This window comes from Rhopilema esculentum, chromosome 8 (genome assembly GCF_057945365.1).
Source record: "Rhopilema esculentum isolate cy_ngs chromosome 8, ASM5794536v1, whole genome shotgun sequence".
Taxonomy (NCBI): Eukaryota; Metazoa; Cnidaria; class Scyphozoa; order Rhizostomeae; family Rhizostomatidae; genus Rhopilema; species Rhopilema esculentum.
Window position 1 is genome coordinate 8,973,472 of NC_142822.1, and position 20,297 is coordinate 8,993,768.

Below are 20,297 nucleotides of genomic sequence, written 5' to 3' on the forward strand. Positions count from 1 at the left end.
GAAAATCTACTCCATAAAGAATGATTGCCGAACAAAAATGTGCTCAATTTTTCAAGGGAGAGGGGAGGGGCAAAAATCCCAAGGAGGATAAATATATACAAGGAGGATTTGCAGGATATATCCAGCTACATTTTTCAAACAAGCTTGATTACGGAAACAGGCGCTCAGTAGATATGAAAGAGCATCTGGCAGCAGGTCGAAAAACTGCTGAGGTGGGAAAATCTGTTCAACAGCTGATGGTGCTAAAAAGCTCTCGATGCAAAGTGTTAATTCAGCACCGTGATCATCTTTCACAATTCTGTGATACTAAATGAGCTTGACATAAATGAGGTGTAAACAGTATGGCCACCAAATGCATCTGCTCTGCAGTAGCTGTAAAATTCGTATAATATTTGTTTCTATAGAGATGCTTGTTTTGTCTGATTTAGAGGAAGGAGTGCCGCCATAACTGCCCAAAATCGGCAGTGCTTGATTCTGCATTCGCTAAAATTGTTATTCTATTTGCTAAGCTGCAACAAAGTGGAATTTTTCGCATCAATGTTTGTATTTCCCTCTTCTCGTGACTTGTGCTTAGTAACTATTTACATTAGAAGTCATATTTTAACTTTTCTTGCGTAGCAAACCTCATAGACAAAATCCGGCGAGTCCACTCTCGTTGTCAAGTGTAAGCACACGTGTCTAAAATATTCCATAAATATACTAAAATGCTTGCGGTACAATATGACGAATTTAAATAACAATCAATGTAAGTAAATTGTATCAGGAAAATTTATTTAAAATAATTAACGACGTTTCGAGCATAGCCCGTTATCAAGTAAGATAGAAAAGCGATGATAGAACTAAAAAACATTAAAGGAATATGGAATTCGACGAATGGAATAGGAAGACGGATGTAAGAGCATGGGAAAGAAATATATAGAAAAAGCTAATAAAACTAAATATATATATATATACATATACGCAAATTTTGTCATATATCTATGACAAAGAAAATAGAAAAAAGTGTGTATGATATGAGAATCTTAACCAGGGGCGGATCCAGAGCAAATTTGAAGGATGGGTAGTGGGGGCGCTGAAAACTTTTCAAAAATTGGTGACGAGAGCACGCTGTATACAACAATTTCAGATCCATTTTCAGAACAAACAACATAACTTTGAGGAAATCCTTGAAGCAAATTAACCTATCGATCTCAGAAAGTTTTTTACCTGATTCTTATCCTTCAAAAGGGGCGCACAATTTCCAAAAAAGGGGCGCTAGACTTGCTTCAACTTGTCGAGGGAGGGGCAACTGGCCCTAGTTGCCCCCTCCCGTATATCCGCCACTGATCTTAACATAGTTTCTAATTTTTCTTTGTTTGCCTTGTTTCAACTATTTGATTTCAGGAAAAGGGTATAAATTTTGTTTCGTTTCAAAGTAAAGGGGAATCAAATTGGAATCAAATATCAGAGATAAGGGTCAGTTTTTTAGACCCTCAGACACGGTTGCTTACACTTGATAGTGTGAGATGATCCACAGGGAGACAAAATAATTATCTTTTTCCCTTTCAAACCGATCTTGTCACATGTGACATGTAGTGCACTCATTTTTTTAAGAAGAGTCACATGTCAAAATGACTGAGATGGGTGAAAATGAGTAATTTCCCACAGTGGTTCATGATAAAAGAAAATTGGAAGTAAAACGTAGATGCTATAAACTTTAAACCGTGGACCGGGCTATGCCGAATTCAGAGAGAAAACATCCTTTTTTATATCAACAAAACTCTAATTTATATTCATAACTGAAATCACTTTTACATCACCGCGTGTTCTTATCTCTCTACTCACTACTCCAATCTAATATGATTTATTGCTGACGCGCTGCGTTGTAATTCGCTGCGCACGCCGCTACGCAGTACCATATGACGCAAACCTTACTTTACAACAGTAGACTATTTAGCTACCACAGTGGTATTATTCTATCAATAACTTCTAAGAAAGAGAACCTAAGATTTTCCCAAATAGCAACAAATACAGAAAATAAAAATAGATTTTTTATTCAAACAACTGTATCAAATTGTGTTGAAAGTTTATAATTCAGTAATAAAAACTTTGTAATAAACACAAACTAGCAAATTACTCTTCGCAGTGCGTATCCTAATGGGAAAAAACTTGTTCAGATATCAGAAAAATTTTATTGGTGAATACAAAAAAATGTTGGTATCATCTTTTAGGTAATCTTCAAAACAATCTCAGGTACAATAGTTGGCTTAATTGTAGAAAATTAGCTGAACATTCATGAACTCTGACAGTGGCGTAGACAGGAAAATTCATAGCAGGGGCGAGAAGTTGAGATTTTCCGACAAAAACCTATAAGCGTTGTTTTTTAAATAAATTTTGACATAACACAACTACATTAGAACTGGAATAAAACAGAAGATTTACTTTTATCATTTATTCTAAGTCAAGTGTCATAATTATACTTCTTGAAGATTTTCTGGTCTTATCATTAAAAATGTGAACTTTAAATAATTGAAAAAAGTTGAATGGTTCAGAACAAAGGAAGAAATCACTTCATTAACCTTTAAAATCTTTATTCTCAAAATGGCACATTTGGGTAAAGATAGACAACTATTTTATATTTCCAACAAGATACGACAAGCAAAGCTTCAGTGCAAATAATTGTGACGGTTGCTACACGTTAGAGATAGGGGGGAGCGGATTAAGAGCATAGCCAACAAATGATTGAAACCACCCCTATGAATTTTCAATAAAGTCGCTTTTTCTAACAAATTGTAAATTAAGGAGATTGGAAGCATTACAGTGCACCGATATAAGAGCAGAACACAGCAACTTAACTTTTAAAAATTGAGAATACTTTTGAGAATATTACAGGATATTGTCCAGAAACTCTAGAAATATGACTGTTCAGCTTCGTCAATGACGACATTCTACCTCTTTTTCGTGATTCCTCGTTTTGAACATTATTTGTGATTTTGTTCATGTCGAACTGTTTTCGCCCACCCTATTTTGTAGTCAATTGTTGCCAAGCTTTCACTCAGAAATACTTAAAATTTTATACAGTAGAGGAATTAGTGGGTGTCACGCTTCTTGAAATTTTTGGGCATAAAGATGAGTGAGGATTACAATCCATTTCTAGATGATTCTGCGACCCCGAATGAAGAGAACTTCACACACTTAACTGCAGCGAAGAATGGACCAGGGAGTCACACATCCGAGAATGGGGTCGTGTCAAAAGACTCCCAAAGCGAGAATGTATATATTTTGCTTCTTTTATCATTGCATGAAATCAAATTTTTTATACAGCTTGATGCAAGATGTTGTAGGGAGGCTTGAAAAAAGCTCCAGTCATTGCAACTTGCAAAAGAGAGAGTCATTTTTGGCTAGGCCAAATCCTTTCTTGATTGCAAAAGGTATCTTGGAGCAATTAAAAGCCAGAAGTTTCCAGCTAATGTTAATTGAGCATTCAGCATTCATTTTTTTTTGTTTTTTAAGCTTATTTTTTCCAAGGGGAATTTGCCTAGCTATGCTGATCATCAAATAAGACGGGATTTGTTTACGTACCTGCAAGGAAAACGGGTAGATAGATCTTCTGAGTTTTTATAGACGTAGTGGCGAAGATAGGTATAGTTAGTTCACTGAACAAAATGTTATGCAATAACAATGACAAACTAGCTACGCAGTACCGTTATAAGAAGTGTCTATCTAGGCATATGAATACTCATAGCCAAGTCATAGTCAAGTGAGCTAGCTGTGAGTTCAGTTCAGTTCAGTTCATATAATTTTAAATTCCACTACATACAAATTTTGTCAAAACATTAAAATAAACTATAGGCTACAAGTTACAATACAAGTTTAAAGACTAAACAAAACTACAGAGAAATTAGAAAACTTGCATGAAGAGGAATTATTAAGGAGGAGGTCTATCAGTAGCAAAGCTAATCCAGGAGAGGCCACCCCCTTATAGGAAATTTTTTATTGACGAATATAACTAAGAAAGGTTTTGAGGAAAATAGTGTAATTTCTATCTATAATCTGCTACAATAATTATTTGCAAAAAGAAAGGCTTTGAGTCTCTGACAAAAGATAAGAACAGATGTGATAAAGTTGAAAGATCTAAGCCCTTCTAAGGAAATGGGCTCTAATATGATCTCACATCAGACTCAACTAACAGTAGATTTTTTCAATCACCATAAAGCTTTTATTTACTCTTTGGTAGTGCTTTTATTTTTATATCACTGTATGATACCATTAAGACAACAGCAGTCTATTATTCCAGTGGAAAAAAAATTTTTTTATCACACACTCACATAAACTAAGCTCACTAGATTTCACTGGGTTGCAAAAGTGTGGAAACGGTAGGTCAAAATGGCAGCTCACTGTGACTACAGGCCTAAACCACCAGGTTTCAAAATCAGAATTATGAGGTGAAGAGGCTTGGAATGATAGGTTATGGTGAGAAAATGCATTTGCCATTCTTTTGAATTTCAGTTAAAATAAAATTTAATGATTTGTTTGCTGTTTTTAGGGGAAAAATTCAGCAAAACTTTGAAGCATTGCTTGAAAACAATTCTTTTAAAGATTCTCTGAGTATTCATGAAATATGACCCGAAGTGTATCTTTTTTTAAAAAATGTGAACAAATAATGTTAAAATTTGAAGCAAACTGCTTGAAGCTTCTTTTTAGTCAAAAAATTTTAACTGAGAAAGTTATTTTAGTAGTGCACTATAATTTTTAAGTTTCAATAATGTAGAGCAAGGTGAGTTGCTCTACACAGTGGTAGCACTCTTTTCTGAAAATATGGTCTACATATTTCTTTTAAAAACAGATTAGAAAGTGCTGGATAGGGGTAGATCAAACTTCCTAAGGAAAGTTAATCTGGTACAAATCACTAAAACGAGGCAAAAGGGGCGTGGTCCCACTGGCCATGCCCATTACCCTCCCACTCTGTAGTAGCTGGCACGGCCACCGGCTCTTCATTGGATGTTACGAACTTCTTCACCCTAAATTCTGATTTGCTCATATTATCTAAGCACATGAAAATAAAAAAGTTAAGCCAAAACGTTCAACGCTCTATATGCTTTTGAAATTTATGAAATAAAACATATACACCCAAACAGTCTATATTAATTAGCAAGCTAACTGTTTTGATCACTAGATGACAGCTTTAGAATTTGTTCACCTGATATCACTTTTAATAACCTTAAGCCTGATATCTCAGCCAAAATTATCTTCTCGGTAATATCTTCGAATTCAGGACAAAGATGCACATATCAAGATTAAAGTTTAATTAAATCATCTAATGCTTCCTAAGTTTCGTCTGTAATTTGAGAAATTTTTTTATGAATTCCTTGAAAATATTTTCCAGAACTTTTCTAAAGCACTGGTCCAATTTTTCCCTGACATTTTAGCCTCAACACAGTTAGGTAATCTTTCAAATCTATTTGGATTCAAAAGCCATTGAGATTGCGCAAAAATTTTGTGGTGAAAATGATCATTACAAAAACCCCTTAGTGCTGAACTTCACTTACACACTTTTGTGACCCCAGTCTATTGTAGAAAGTATTGTGAAATTTCTAACATCATTTGATGCACAGAGCCTGCTAGCTTTGATATCTGCCAACTATTTGAAAAAGCAAAAAGCATGGAAATCTTTTTAATGCTAGAAAGACTAAGATCTTTCATAAACCAAATATATAAGAGAGGTGCAGTGCGGTGAATGGCTCAGCCTTGGGTGTTGGCTTGAAAGCACGACCTGATAGCTCAAGGGAAGAGCACTTGATGTACAAAGTCAAGGGTCATGAGTTCAAGCCTTGCTCGGGTCGGTTATTTTCCCGCACTCTCTACTAATTATCTTTAAAAATCCTGTTGCCTGTAAACCAAATGTTCTTTGATAACCAAGTTGCATCAAAGCAGGTTCGCCATGTTACACAAAAAGGGCTTCAGAAAACTTGCATAAGGCTTGTAGGGTAAAAGGTTGAAAAAATGATAGCAAATAAAACGCACAGCAAATCTGTGACATTTTCATGCTCTTGGTTCATTTTGGAAGCGTTTCTTTAAAGATTATTATCAATAAATAAGGGAGTCATTATCCTCAGCTTGACTTTGTTTTTGTCCAAAATGGCTATCAATCATTAAACTGTCCTTGAAAACATCTTTGAGAAAATATTTTCAAGATTCAAATTACTTAATCTCTTTTCTTAGCTCTTGTCTTCTCCATACCAAAATCTACTTAAAAAGTTGATTGATATCCCCTATAACCTTTGTATTAAAGAATTTCTGGTAAGAAATTATTACGCAAAGTCTTAGCACCAGGTGCAGTCTGGCCCTGGTGGCAAAGTGATGACTGGCCCTGGTGGCAAAGTGGCAATTTCCACCTGGGTCCTTTGCTTTAAAAAGAAAAATGTTGTTGGGGCCTTTTTCACAAAATGTTTTGAGAATATAAAGGTTGATAACTTTCAATAAATTTCATTCTTTCTTTCACTTAAAATATCTACCAAAGTGCCACAACAAATAGTAAAAGTCAGTAAAATAATAGCAAAAATTAATTATAAATTTAGTGAAATTTAGGGTCACTAGAAGAAAGTGCCCATTGAGCCACCAAACATTACAGTATCGTAACAAAATGACATAAATATTATTACAGTTGTGAAGTTGTGCACCATGTTTAGCCACGGAATAAGCAGTTCAATTCTATTTGTTGGATGATTCAACAAATGATTCATACATCCCTGTCTTTTCCCCTGTCTTGCATCTAATTGTCTTATTTACTTTCTTTTCTTTTGTTATATAGAATCAATACTGGTATTTGAATTGGTCGCCTCTCTGGTATTTGAATTGGTCGCCCCTCTGCTTTTTGTGCAACTTCAAATAACAACTGCCTTCTGAAAATCCACATGGTTTAATAGTTTTTGACGCTTACACTAAAGTTTAAATAAATCTAATAATACAGAAAGACAGTGTGTCTCTAAGTATTCTTAGTTTTTTCAGATCATTTTTAATAAAATTCAACTAAGTTGTCTCCACAAAATTTCATCTTAATTATACTAGTCAATTATTCATAATGCCTCCGAATACTTTGCATATATTTGTCAAAAACCATACTACTCAGTAAATCGCTCTAGCTATTCTCCATCTCCTTTCAAGTAATGAGACTTTTCCACAGCTAGGGCAATGAAAATGAATGAAAGAACTGTTAAAAATGCTGATAAATACAGCACATGATAATAAGAAATGCTTGCTTGACACAGCTTGGACACTTAACTGATTCACATAAAGAACAATATGTGCAAAAACTGCAAACTGCAAAACAAATAGTTAAAGAAAAAGCATACAAGTTCTCTAGACCCTCTTGCCATTGCACTATTTTTGTATGAGTGCCAATTCAAAACCAGAGTGGAGTCATTTAAAATTCATTCAAAATTCAAAGTGGAGTCATTTGAAAACGGAATTATTTGAAAGGGTTGTTTTATTGTGAACAGAGAAAACAGAAACATTAATTCTCAGTTTCACAAAGAGTGCTAACAGCTGAGAGCTGAGACAACTGATAAAAGTGGAGTAATGGAAACACCTTCATTTTTGTTTTGACCAAAATCAAGTTTCCAGGAGTAATGGGAAAGGTCCAAGAAAATACTTAATTGGGATTATCTGAAAAGGGAGACACATGAAAACAGAGTAATGGAAACATGGTCTTAAATAGTGATTAATCCCCTCAACCCAGAAATGCTATCAAGATAACTCACAGAAAAGAAGTTAAAAAACTACTTGTAAGAAAATTAACAAGAAATTGGAAGAAACAAAAGATAAAAAAGAATAGTCAGTCAAGGCATACCACTGCGTGTGTGATATAAAGCATGTCTTGGGAGCTGTAGGGCTGTATGTAGATGAACGTGTGAAATCGCATGGCTAATATTACCAGGACTGTTTATTGGTACATTATTTTACCTAAAATTATTCTTAAGCATATATGGCTCAAAAAGACAGATGATTTTTCTTATCCATTCGTAGGAGGATGCAGCAGTTCTGGAACCAGAACAGAAGTACACATCACTAGAGGAGCATGCCTCCTCAATGATGAGATCGGTTTCAATTGAAGAAGATGTGGATGGGTTTGCAGCTTTAATTGGAAGTGATGATTCGCAGAGTGGAAGCTCAAGAGACTTGTTTGTCAAAGTAGATAAGCCTGAAAAGCATGTTGAGGGATATGTCAGCTACAATGTTACTACAAAGGTAAGTGGTGAACTTATCTATTGGTTCAGTCTATGGGTTCAAAGAATTGTTTTCAGTAAAAGAATTTATTGCCTTTTGAAGATATTAACCCTCACAGAATCATTTTAATTGATGTGTTTTATATGACTGTCAAAAAAGCTGATATGAGGAGTCTTTATGTGTTCCTTCATGAATGATATGAAATGCAAAGAGAGGCAGTACACAATTTTTCTTATTTCTAATCGCAGAGCTATATCTGTTGGGCTTTAAAAGTTTTAGATCTTACTGTAGATATAATTCTAGAATACCAAAGGATGTGCCAATGGATAGAAAATGAAAAACAAACCAGTTTAAGGAAAGGTCAGGAAAAGGCTGTCTATCATATCCTAACAGTACTTAAAACATGGAAATTTACAAAAACAGACATATGCAAGAAAAATTGATTTTTTTCAGTAATACCTGGGTTATGAGAAGATTTATAAAAATTATTATGACAAAAATTGTGATTGTTAAACAGAAGATTTTTTTCCAATTTTATTAAGTACAACAATTTTTGGCTGGTAAAATTTCTTACTATAATTTTTGGCAAAGTTACATTTGGACATATTCTTGGCATTTCAGAAAAATATATTTTTGGGCAAATGTTGACCAGCCTTTTTTATGTTCAAAGCAAAACTCTTGAGTAACTTGCAAGTATTACTCTGAGAGAACTGACAATGTGATAATGTTAAGGAACTCTCAGCTCTGAACTGGCTCAAATTCTTAGTTTCTTATAAAGGAAACATCTATTTAAGTTAATCACCTTCTTGAGGCCACCGAGTGAAGTCCCCTTCCAAGAGACTCAAGTTGAACATGAGCATGAATTTTGTCCATTTCAAACCTGTTTCTTATCATAAGAAGACAGTGACAGTGATTTTTTGATAGATGATGAGAACGATGAATGCTATTTGTTTTGACTGATATTTCTATTACCTTGGAAGAATAACTGTTTTCAAAATTTTTGCAAACATACCCATGTTTAAACATTGTAACCTTTTCTTTGGCTTTATTTTGTATTGGGATACAGAACTCAGTCAATTTGCATTAGGCCTGTGCATTTTATGCAAAAGTTTTCTGTATGACATGCTTTGGCCAGCTTAACATTTTACGAATGAATTTTTTGGACTAATCTTTGGCTGAAAGTTTGTCACGCTGAATATTTTTGCACTTAATGTATCTTGAAGAAACTCTTTGTGTTTGTGATAATTATCATTCATATTCAATTTTTCCCTATTGCAATGTCATTAGAATGTAATTTTGCCCAGAGATCTCTAACTAATATTTCTGTTAGTTTTCCTGAAGATAATTCAGAAAAGGAACATTGCCTTCCAGACAACAAGAGGAGAATTTGATCAACCAGAATTCAATGTGCAAAGAAGGTATACAGATTTTCTTTGGTTACGAAACAAGCTGGAAGAAACATGTCCAACACACATCATCCCAGTGAGTTTTTATAAGATAATTGTCTTTAGGCTTTACATTAAATATATTATATACAGGATTGCAAAATTTTCCCTGTAACTTTTTTCTTGTGAACATGACAGGATTTTTGCTTTGTTTTTGAAAAAACTGAGAGCGAATCTTATTACTGATTGTTTGGTAACAATTGTGAAGCTATGAAAGCTAACATATTATAATTGATATAGCATTTGGTAGGAATATTTGATTCCTGTCTCTGGAAAAAAACCAACAGTTATTGTGCTGTTTGGTGATAATTGTAGATCCAGATGTAATGGTGCAAAGAAGGTTGCTATGGGCTGTTTTGAGGGACTGTCTCAGGTCAATGCCGCCACCGGCCCCCCCTTCTCTCCCAAAAAAAGTTCAAATGACACCTTTTTGGCAGCCATAATTTTAACTTTGGTAGAAATGGTCTGTACTTCAAAACTTTGAAAGTTGACAAAGCAGATAGATTCTTTGTCAGCAATATTTCTTAACCCATTGGCATTTCTGTACAATTTTTGCTATATAACATCCTGAACTAATCATGGAATTTTTTTCTTCAAGAGGCCCCTTACATTTTGACCCCCTGGGGCAATTTCCCCAACCTGCCCCCTCTGGGCAGCCCTTTTTCTCTCTGCCAGGTCATTGACTGTGCCAGCCTATGTGCCATGGTAAATCAGTTTTACAGCTACGTGTATTAGCATGCAAGTATTTGAAGCAAATCTGAGTAATGAAACATCATATCTTTGAGCATCTTGGAATATACAAGATAAAAGGTTTTCAATTGATTTTCTACTCTTCCTGCTCCAGCAGCAAGGCAGTCGAGAGGCAGCTTGGGCCCAAGGGTGATTCACAAAACTGGACCCCAAATCTCCTATGGCCATGCCCTTCAGTCTCTCGGATAACATGGGAAACGCCCTAAAAGTTTTTAAAGGATTTTTACAAGAATGTACAAAAACATTTTATAAAAATCAAGGGCATGTGGACCTTTCTGTGTGATAAACTTACAGGTGAAGTAGCTGAAATGGTAACTTTTTTGCATTGTAAATAGAACTTGTCACTTTATTATGGGCCCAATGGGAGCACAGGCCCCATGGGAGTATAGGCCCCAGACTTTTTGTCCCTCCCAACCCCCCTCTCAACGCCCCTGTCCAGCAGACCTAGTTTAATAATAACATGTTTCTGGTCAGAAGCAAGAAAAATTGTGAAAGTATTCTATTTTGCAACAATCACACTCGATATAATTTTTCTTGTTTTTTCTTTTTTATTGAAGGCAAACTCATTTTGTTGACTTGCAGCTATTCTTTTCCATGCATTTCTTTTTTCAGAATAGCCCAATGTGTTAATTATCAGTTCGAACTTGTTTGGCTAACAAAAAACACAATATTTCATTACAACTATGCGACAGCAAGATAACAAATCATTCACGTTTTGTCTTGGTTCTTTGCTTTGTCTGCTTTATAAAATTATACACATACAGCCTTGTGTTATGTCTCAATGCAATAATGGTTATCACTAAGTGAAATCTTTGTTAAAAGGAATGATATATTGTTTTGGTTTGAGTCAAACGTAAGTGATAGTGCTGGCAGGCAACTTATATCAACTAAAATTTGAATGAATCGTTTCTGTTCATGGAAGAGATTTTGTATTTCTGGTAGCTTGCTTTTGTAGCATGCTTATATAGCATGTCTGGTAGATATTCTCTGTGTCACAGGAGATTATGGGTCCCTGTCTATGTTAAAAATCTAGCCAATCAAATAAAAGCATCTTGCTTAAAACTAATAGGACTGTTTGTTATTGTTTATGGTAGCTTGGGTGGCAACTTGAATTGAATGATTCCCTAAATGCTCCTCATCTGCTCTTTGGAGTCTCATTGGAACTGGAATGAAAACTATTATTTTCATAAAGAAAGTTGTAAACAGTGCTTCAACTATTCAAATTTAAATTTTTTAAAATCCCTTAAAATTCTTTAAACCGGAATTCTATTTTCTGTGAATATTTCCTTGTCAGTTTTATCCCAAAAATTGGTCATGCCATGACTATTCTACAAATTTTGAACGATTAATGAATAAATCATTCATTTTATGCTTTAAATGGCCATTTGAATGCTAAGGTGTTGAAACAGCCAAATAATCATCATAAATTATCAAACTTGAAAAAGGGATTTTCTACCCACGTATTCCGAAATTTCTGCTAGTATCTTTTTCTCTTTTCTGTTGCTAAAGCTGCAGTTTTACCGTCAAAAAAATTTCGCTTCATCGTGACGATAGATCAATTCGAAATGAAGTTTGAGTCTAACTGTTTTAGCCCAAAGAAACGATCTGACTTATTCAAAAATGCGGAAAAAGTTATTCAAAAACACGTGTTTCCTTTAGAATCGGGGATGGGTCATCATCACCTAAAAGAGCTATAAGAAAATCAACAACCGACAACCTCTTGGGTCGTCATTAAGACAATTCTACCGCAACTTTTTCGTTGCTAACGCATAAGACGCTATATCTTCGCTGTTACATTACACATCTGAAAAAGCAAACATTGAAAATATTTTGAACTTTTGGAAAGAAAGTAATACTCTAAAAATTGCTTGAATCTTGCAATTCCTTAAAAAATTCCTTAAATCTTGTAATTCCTTAAAAAATCCTTGATCTAAGAAAAATTCCTTAAAAGTGGAAACACTGGTTGTAAATAGGAAATGAAATTGAATTTTTGGCGAATATTTCAAAATCATTTTCCAATTTTAATAAATTTATCCTTTAGCCATTTTGTTCGAATTATACTGTGGTTTGTCATCAGTGTCATTCATTCCAACAGTGTGTTAGTTATTTTCTGTTTTTTTCCTGCAATTATTGGCCATTGAATTCAGTCACAAATACTCTAAGCATCAGCCTTCTTGTTGTCAATATTCATAGTTAGCACTTTGCTTTTCTTATTACTCCTTATTGAGATATTTATTTGTTTTCTGTTATAGCCCCTGCCTGAGAAATTCACGTTCAGCAAGCACTTTGATCGCTTTGACCAAGACTTCTTGAAAACTCGACAAAAAGCCCTGGACAAGTTCCTTAACAGAGTTGCAGACCACCCTGTCATGTCCTTTAATGAAAATCTCAACAAATTCCTCACTGCCAAAGCTTGGGTACGTTTCATCATGAATTTCTTACTAGCTTGATAACTTCTGTTTGTAATTGAATTGAATTGAGTTGAGTTGAGTTTAATCTAATTGAATTGAATTGATCTTATATTGTTTAATTTGCTTTCAATCTTGGCGCAAGCTCAAGCAATGATGTTGTTTACCAGTGATACAAGACTACCCCCTCCCCCCTAAAATAGACGGACCTGAAATGATCGGCAACTTAGCTTTTTAGTGGGTGATGTTAGGGAATGGCCCGGGAGCCTATGGCAAAGCTCTGAAAATGGAATGAAGGGATAAAATTTGGAAGAGAGGGGGAAAAGATCGAGCTTGTTGATTGAAGACAAGACAAGTTTTGAATAGACTGAATGAAGTTGTATAAGTCTTGAATGCAGGATAGAGCGTTTCAAAGTTTACAAGATCTGAGGAGGGATGATGAGTTGTGGGCAGAAGTAAGTGAATGCCAAGGACTTTAAAGATACAAACGATATTCGTAACATTTTATGACATCCATAACCTTAAAACTTATCGTGAGAGATGTAAGCATTTTAAAACAGCCACAAATTAATCCTTATTTGTTTAATAAGATCAACCTTACTTTTGCAAAATTTAGCTATACCGTATCGAGTAACGAGCTTGTCTGCAGAATTCCCTAATTTGGCCCCAATTAAATATTTCTTTAATTTATTTCTATGCTCCATTTTTCACATTTAAGCCTAAAGAAGACATTATGGCTGTATCGTTTAATGTTAACCATAGTAATGAGCTTTCAAGCAAAAAGACGTGCCTTGGTGATATCTGTGTTTTATTTGCAATAGGTTTTCCTTGTTGAACTGCTTAAACTGATTTCGAAATACAAAAAATATATTTGAAGAAATTCAAATTATGAGGTAAAATTTCCTGTAGAGGAATCAAAGGCTAAACTTGGAGTCCGTCGAGCAGCCTGCTATCGTGGCCTTTTCTTTATTCACACACTAAAAATTTATGACCGTATAAACTTTGGTAATTGGGGTTAAAATAGCGACGTCTGTTGCTCTTTTTGCCTTCAATGGGGTCAGATTCTTCTACCAATGATCTTTTATCACAGCTTTGTATGCAATGCTTTTGTTATGGAACTTTGCGAGTGTTTTCATGGCCTTCCTGACGGCCCAGCGATCACCATCTTTGCTTGGCTGAAGCTAAAGTATTTTTTGATACCAACAGGAGATGACAACAGCCCGAAAGCAATCGAGCGGCGTGATGATGAAATTTGGTGGAACAATGAAAACAGCTGCCGCTTCGTTAATTTTCAAGAACAGAGACCCAGACTTCGAGCACATGTTGCAGTTTGTCAACAGTTACCAAAAGAAAGTGCAAGCATTTGGTTTGTTGTCCGATGAAATTGCAAAGACGAGATTTTGTAAGTATGGGAAACCTGCCTCTATCTCTAAACTTAGACAGTTTGTACGAAGGGAAGACTCGTTAAATATCAGGTGCTAGATAACTGTGCTCAATCTTTATATGGTCAAATGTTGTATCAAATACCCTGACAATGCTTTATGCGAAAGAGGCACAAGTCACATTTTCAGTTATTTTCAATGATCAATCCCATAGCATAGTGTCTCCTTTTACATAAAGTATTGATAATAGACAATACACCAATTCGACTTGCCGCCTCGTTTTGGAAATTTCTCCAAATTTCATTTTAAGAGTTTTTTAGGCTTAATTTTTTAGGCTCAGATTTGGTTTATCATCATAGTTTTATGCCGGGTACAAGTTTTATCATCATAGTTTTCTCACTGTTTGTGCTTGTATTTCAGATTTTACGGAAAAATGAAGTTTGAGAACGTGTAAAGGATTTGACCGCAAAAATCATTCTGGGAGAAACTTTACACCCTAGTCGTTAATCACGGTCAAATCCTTCATAAAATTTTTATCTTTATGTCGTCATAAAATCCATATCGTGAGCAATACCAAAATGAAAACTTCCTAGTAGACTAAAATCTTCCCTCTCAATCCGAATCTGAAGTCAAAAATTACTGACTTTGACTAACTTTGTTGATATAGGGAAACAGTTAAGCTCATTGAACTTCATCAATGTCAAGTTGAAGTCAAAACAAATTTTTATATGGAAAATTCTTGAATGTGCAATTTACTGAGAATGAATGCAAACTGCACGTTAATTGTATTGTTGCAATATACAGTGATGTTCAATGTCAAGACTGTTTAGAGTGTCAACTCGGAAAAGTCAAAAATGCAAATTATAAAAGTTTCTTAGTTTTTTTTTAAAATTTGGGTAGGATTGTTCCTTAAATTTCTAAACTTGAGCCAACCGTTTCTTATAACCTGTTTCTTATAAAAAATGAATGTATACCTGTAGCAAGATACCATTTTCTCAGAGTCCAGAAAAGTTGTTAACCTTCCTCTAGACAAAAACATTCCAGAAGGCAAACCTTCCTCACAAAAAACAATAGAAAGTGGGCGTGACTTGGGTGTGTCATAGGAGCTTCTATTGTTTTTCGTGGACCTTCCTCCTGTCAGTGGCCGTGCGACCGTAATGTTTTCCTGACTCTGCATTTATTTGGGAATTTTGTCCTCTTTTATCAAGATTTACTCGAAGACTTGGAGGAGTATGCATCCGCGTTTCATTTGTGGTCAAACTCAGAATCAAGACTGGGAACGCCCCTGACTGCGACAGCCTTCGCGTTAGACAAGAATGTCGAAGCTTTAAAATCGATCGTAAGTGAATCCTCAGAGCTTTTCAATCAGTGAATCGATACTTATAGATTTTGAATTGATATTCATAAAAGATATGATCTACAGGCGCTTATCTGAACTTCAACGAGGAATCTAAAATGAAGAATCAAGTACTGTTATCCTGTCTGTAGCAGAGTGTTTGTAGCCGTATAGACAGAGCCGTGCACAGGTTGATGTTTAGAAAAGGACCGTTATAAGTTGCTACTTAGAGTTTTATAATCAATGTGAAATTATCAATATATATTTGACGTTCCCTTGTATTTTTTGTTTTGTCATACGTTCATTCGTTTTTATCATACGATATTTCAAGCTATTGGTTTTTCTTCCCACCCAAGTGTGGTGAAATAGTTGTGCATCTTTCCTCTAAATTTAGCACACCCCCTCCCCCCCCCCCGCCCCCTACCCTTCATGGATCATAATCAAATTTCGAATATTTGCTAATCCTGGAACTAAAGATTAACAACATTTCAAGACATAATACAGCTGCGAATCAGTTGCTAAGTTTAATATCACTGAATATCTTTTTTTGATAAATGAAGCACTTTCTGATAGCAGTTTCTGATGACAAAAATCATTTTGATAAGATTTATGTGTCAGTTTTCCAGTTTTTTCTGTGCCATTTGCCCGAATTATATTGTTAATTTTGACTTTCTGTCAATTATTGATCTAAAATTTGAGTTGTTTCCTCCAACTTCTTTAGGAAGCTTTATAGCTGCAAAATTATTTACCAAGGAATAAATATGACATCATCTTTTAATTTACCATACTGATGTTTGACTCGATTCTGTGTTCCATGTTATAGCTTCGTGTGCAAGACAGCAGATTTGCAGAACCACTTCGAGAATACAATCTATACTGCGACGCTGTTCGAGTGAGTTTCTTACTAATTGCTTTTCAACACTAAGAGCATGCTATCCCTGTAAACAAAGCTTTGTCTAAATCTACTGAAATGGAAACCTATTGAATACTTTGAACGACGCATTACCTGTTTTAAAGTGCCAATGTTTGTCACAGCATGTTTTTGTTATTTAAAATGATTTGTTATTGTTTTTACCAACAGGCTCCTATGCATTTATTAACACATTTTTCTATTCATAGAATGCGTTACGGAAAAGAGACCAGTTTCAGGTCGAATACGAGGTAACTATGGAAGATCTGGACAAAAGACGAAAAGAGAAAGAAGATGTTAGTATTTTTACATACAATTATCTTTCAACTGATTTTTTCTTGTGACGTCATACAAAGGCCACTCATTCCCTTACCAGCCTATTGGTAGAGCTAGGTTTCTAGGTGAAATTGAACATAAAAGCATCCATTGGCAATCCTCTTTCTTGCTTTAGGCAACCTTCACATTCAACTAAGAGTAAATCAACAGCGGTAAAGCAAATCCCCACAACGAAGGTTTTTTAAAAGGGTATCGTCTCTTAACCCATTATTTTCACGAGACACCCTCATCTCCAAGCATTGCGAACCAATTTCATCATGAAAATGCATCTGTAAGATATGAACTTCATTTAAGAACCATTTGCCCTTCATCTTCACCTTAAAAGAAGGTTCTCGTTTACGGGAATTTGCTGGATTGTTATATAATAATTTTGCTTGTTTGTTTTAAATTTGCTAAACATTTATTTTCATATTTCTCTTTGTGATTGATAATACGAATCTGTAGTCCACGCGAACTAATTCCAATGGTCATTTTGTAATAGCCCCGGGCTGATGACTGTCATTTGGTCTCGAGGCTATATCCCGCTAATCTCATATGAATTCTAAAATTAGTATTTTATAAATAAAAAACCTGTTTTTTATAATTCCTTTCAGTTGAATTATAGTATCTAAACCCATTTAATTACTTTTAATTTTTTTTTATTCCTCTGCTATTTTTTAGATCGAGTCCACTGGTGAAGTTAAGTCCATAGCAACATTTTTCGGTAAAGATCCCGAGAAAGCGAAAGAAGAAAAAATGGCGAAATTGAATGAGCAAATTCGAGATGTAGGTATCAGCTTTTTGTCGTATAATTTTTAAACATTTTTCATGTTCACATTTTTCATATACTCAAACTCCGTACCTTAAATGAATTTGTAAAGGGAAAAGTTGCCTTGATCATGTTACATTTTTTCCGTCTTTTTTACATTTAATTTACTTGTTCATTCTGTTCGTTATTTAGTCATTTGCATCATTCATCTTTCACGGTAAATTTCTGTATCTCGCCTATTGACATAATTTGAATTATATCATCTAGAATCTCTTATTGTCTTCACAAAGCGTCCAAATATTCTTTTACAGTCTGCTTGTGATTCTATAACTCACAATAATTATAAAATCGATTTTGAAGGTCTTTTTGTTTAGTGCAATGATCTACCTGTTATCTTTCATAGTTGATTTCTCTTCTTCGCATTACTCACTGAAAATGCCCAAACTTTTAAACCAAAGAGGCGTTTCTGAAAGCCCTTTTAATAAAATTCATTTCGCTGCTAACTTTGCTATCTATAAACGTTATCTCATCAGTTATATTGGATAAACTTTGTTAGATATTATTTATTGTTAGATATTGTTAGATATTTATTTGTTAGATATTATTTGATACCCTAATACATTTCGTAAATACATTGAACTGATTTTTTCTATTAGCTGGTCGTTGAATCCGAAGCCCTTGCAGATCGAAAAGATCGCGCGGACCATGACATGAAAGCAGATATGGACCGGTGGCAAAGGTACAAGCGAAGGGACATGAAATACTTACTCCTCGAAATGTCAGAGAGACACGTTAAATTTTACGAATCAGTGAGTATTTGTAATTGTTACTACCTACCTTCCGCGGATACTTGTTTGGGACACTGAAAAGCCATGCTTATGGGGGAGTTTACTAGTCCTCCTATTTAAAATTTGACACCTTCATGATTCCTACACCTTTATAGTATTACCGTTCGCATGAAAGACTTTTTAATAAATTTTCTCTCGTTGACTACCAATTTTTTGTACATGTAATATTTTAATAATGATAATAATAGTAATAATATCATATTTGTACAGGGTAAACTTGTCTAGCAACAATGTGCTGTTATCAGTAAAGGACCTGTCTAAAATATATATAAGTTAAAATAAACAATAGTTATATACGTAAAAAGGATAAAATATTAAAAGTCAATGTTTGTATTTTTTCTTAAAATTGAAGTTCCACCCTTCATTTCATCTGTTAATTAATTAAAAATATTTGCTCCTTGAAAGGAACAAGCCCTCTTTCTTGTTTCAGATTTCACTTTAGGTAAAACAATTGTATTAGCAAGAGTTTTGCCTGCGTGTTTCAATAATTGGAATTGCTCTGCTTTGCAAGCTATGAAGAATTCAATCTGCAGTTAGGAATTTTACTGTAGAGAATTTCTCCATCATCAAATCATGTTCGACTTTTTTTAAGGCCGCTTATAGTCGCTGTGAAACATGAATTCGCGTTAATATGAGGTGCATTAACACAGTCTTGACATGACAATACCTTCAGCATTACAATTCTTATGTGACTTTTTTAGAGTCTGAATGCTTGGCAAGATGCTCTAGATGCGGTTGCTGGCCCAAGAGCAAGAGGCGACTCGGAAGAAGAGTAAAAAAGCCAGTTGTTTAAAAACCATACTAACAGTACTGTTTGTAGTCAATCACCGAATAACGGATTCTACATGTGGTCAGAAAATTTTTTGAAAACGACAATGACATGTACATCTTGAAATAAGTTAGTTTATATTTTCACACATTGAATTATTTTGTTCTAATGGAAGGAGTAAGGTTCAACCTGGATATAAGTCCAAAGTGGGTATGTTAGGTATGGTAGCCCCCCCACCCCCACCCCCATTTTAACTCAGAAATTGGAACGCCAGATGTTATTTTCATGGACACATATGCTGTAACTGACAAATCTAAGAAAGCTTCTGAAGTATTCTTTAAGCCTTTGGAAGACTTGAAATCATCACATCAATGACTGAGGATATGATTGGCTCCCTATTCAACCTGTTTTTTAGTAATTTCTGAGGCGACCTTCGTAAGCTAAAAATATTGGTTCATTAGTTTGAGTGGTTCCCCGAAATTAGTCGTTGAAATTATTTAGGAGTGCATAAGAGTTTGGTTTTTGTAAATAATCCTTGATGAGCCATTGGTTTTGTTTAGCAACTTCTATGTTAAGCCAAATCATAGCTTTCTAAGAAACTGCAGTAATCAAGGAGGCTGAATTTTTTGATTTGGAAAGTAAGTTTGATAAGTAGAGTTCTTTATTACCTAGTACCACGTCCCCAGTCTTCTTGCTTTCCAGCTCCATGCCTGCTCAGTCTTACACTTACCGTACTGCTTCGCCTACAGTCTTCCACTCGTGACTTTCCCTGCTTTCAGAGCCTAACTTTGCAGAGGTTAAAAACCCAGATTAAATTGGAATTGACCCTGGTTCTTGTAAGATTTTCTTTTTCAGACACTTCACCGTCGGTTCATTGCCAGTAAGAAATTTTAGGGGAAATAACTTTTCTTCGTATATTGTTGCGGTAGAGTTACCAATCGGAATTATATTTAAGTAATATGGAAACTATATTGATTTTTTGTGAACATTGAATTAGAATAATTAAAGTATTTTGTGTAGACTTTGTGCCAGTGGGAACTTGAAGTTGTTCATGTCAATGGCTCTTAGCAATCTTTAAGAAACGACACTAACAAAAATCGAATGCACCAAAATATTTGTACGTAGATTTCTCGACGTTATTGTGGATCGAATTTGTATTT

The 20,297-nt window shown here is 34.8% G+C and overlaps 1 protein-coding gene across 1 annotated transcript; it reads left to right on the forward strand.

The window, feature by feature from the left end:
* Positions 1-2,969: 2,969 nt before the first annotated feature.
* Positions 2,970-20,175, forward strand: LOC135695145 (sorting nexin-7). The gene is made up of 11 exons (XM_065214131.2): positions 2,970-3,252; positions 8,005-8,226; positions 9,577-9,687; positions 12,653-12,817; positions 14,015-14,210; positions 15,399-15,529; positions 16,350-16,418; positions 16,646-16,732; positions 17,433-17,537; positions 18,177-18,329; positions 19,070-20,175. The coding sequence occupies exons 1-11, from the start codon at positions 3,109-3,111 to the stop codon at positions 19,142-19,144; spliced, it is 1,458 nt and encodes a 485-aa protein (XP_065070203.2). The 5' UTR covers positions 2,970-3,108; the 3' UTR covers positions 19,145-20,175.
* Positions 20,176-20,297: the final 122 nt, after the last annotated feature.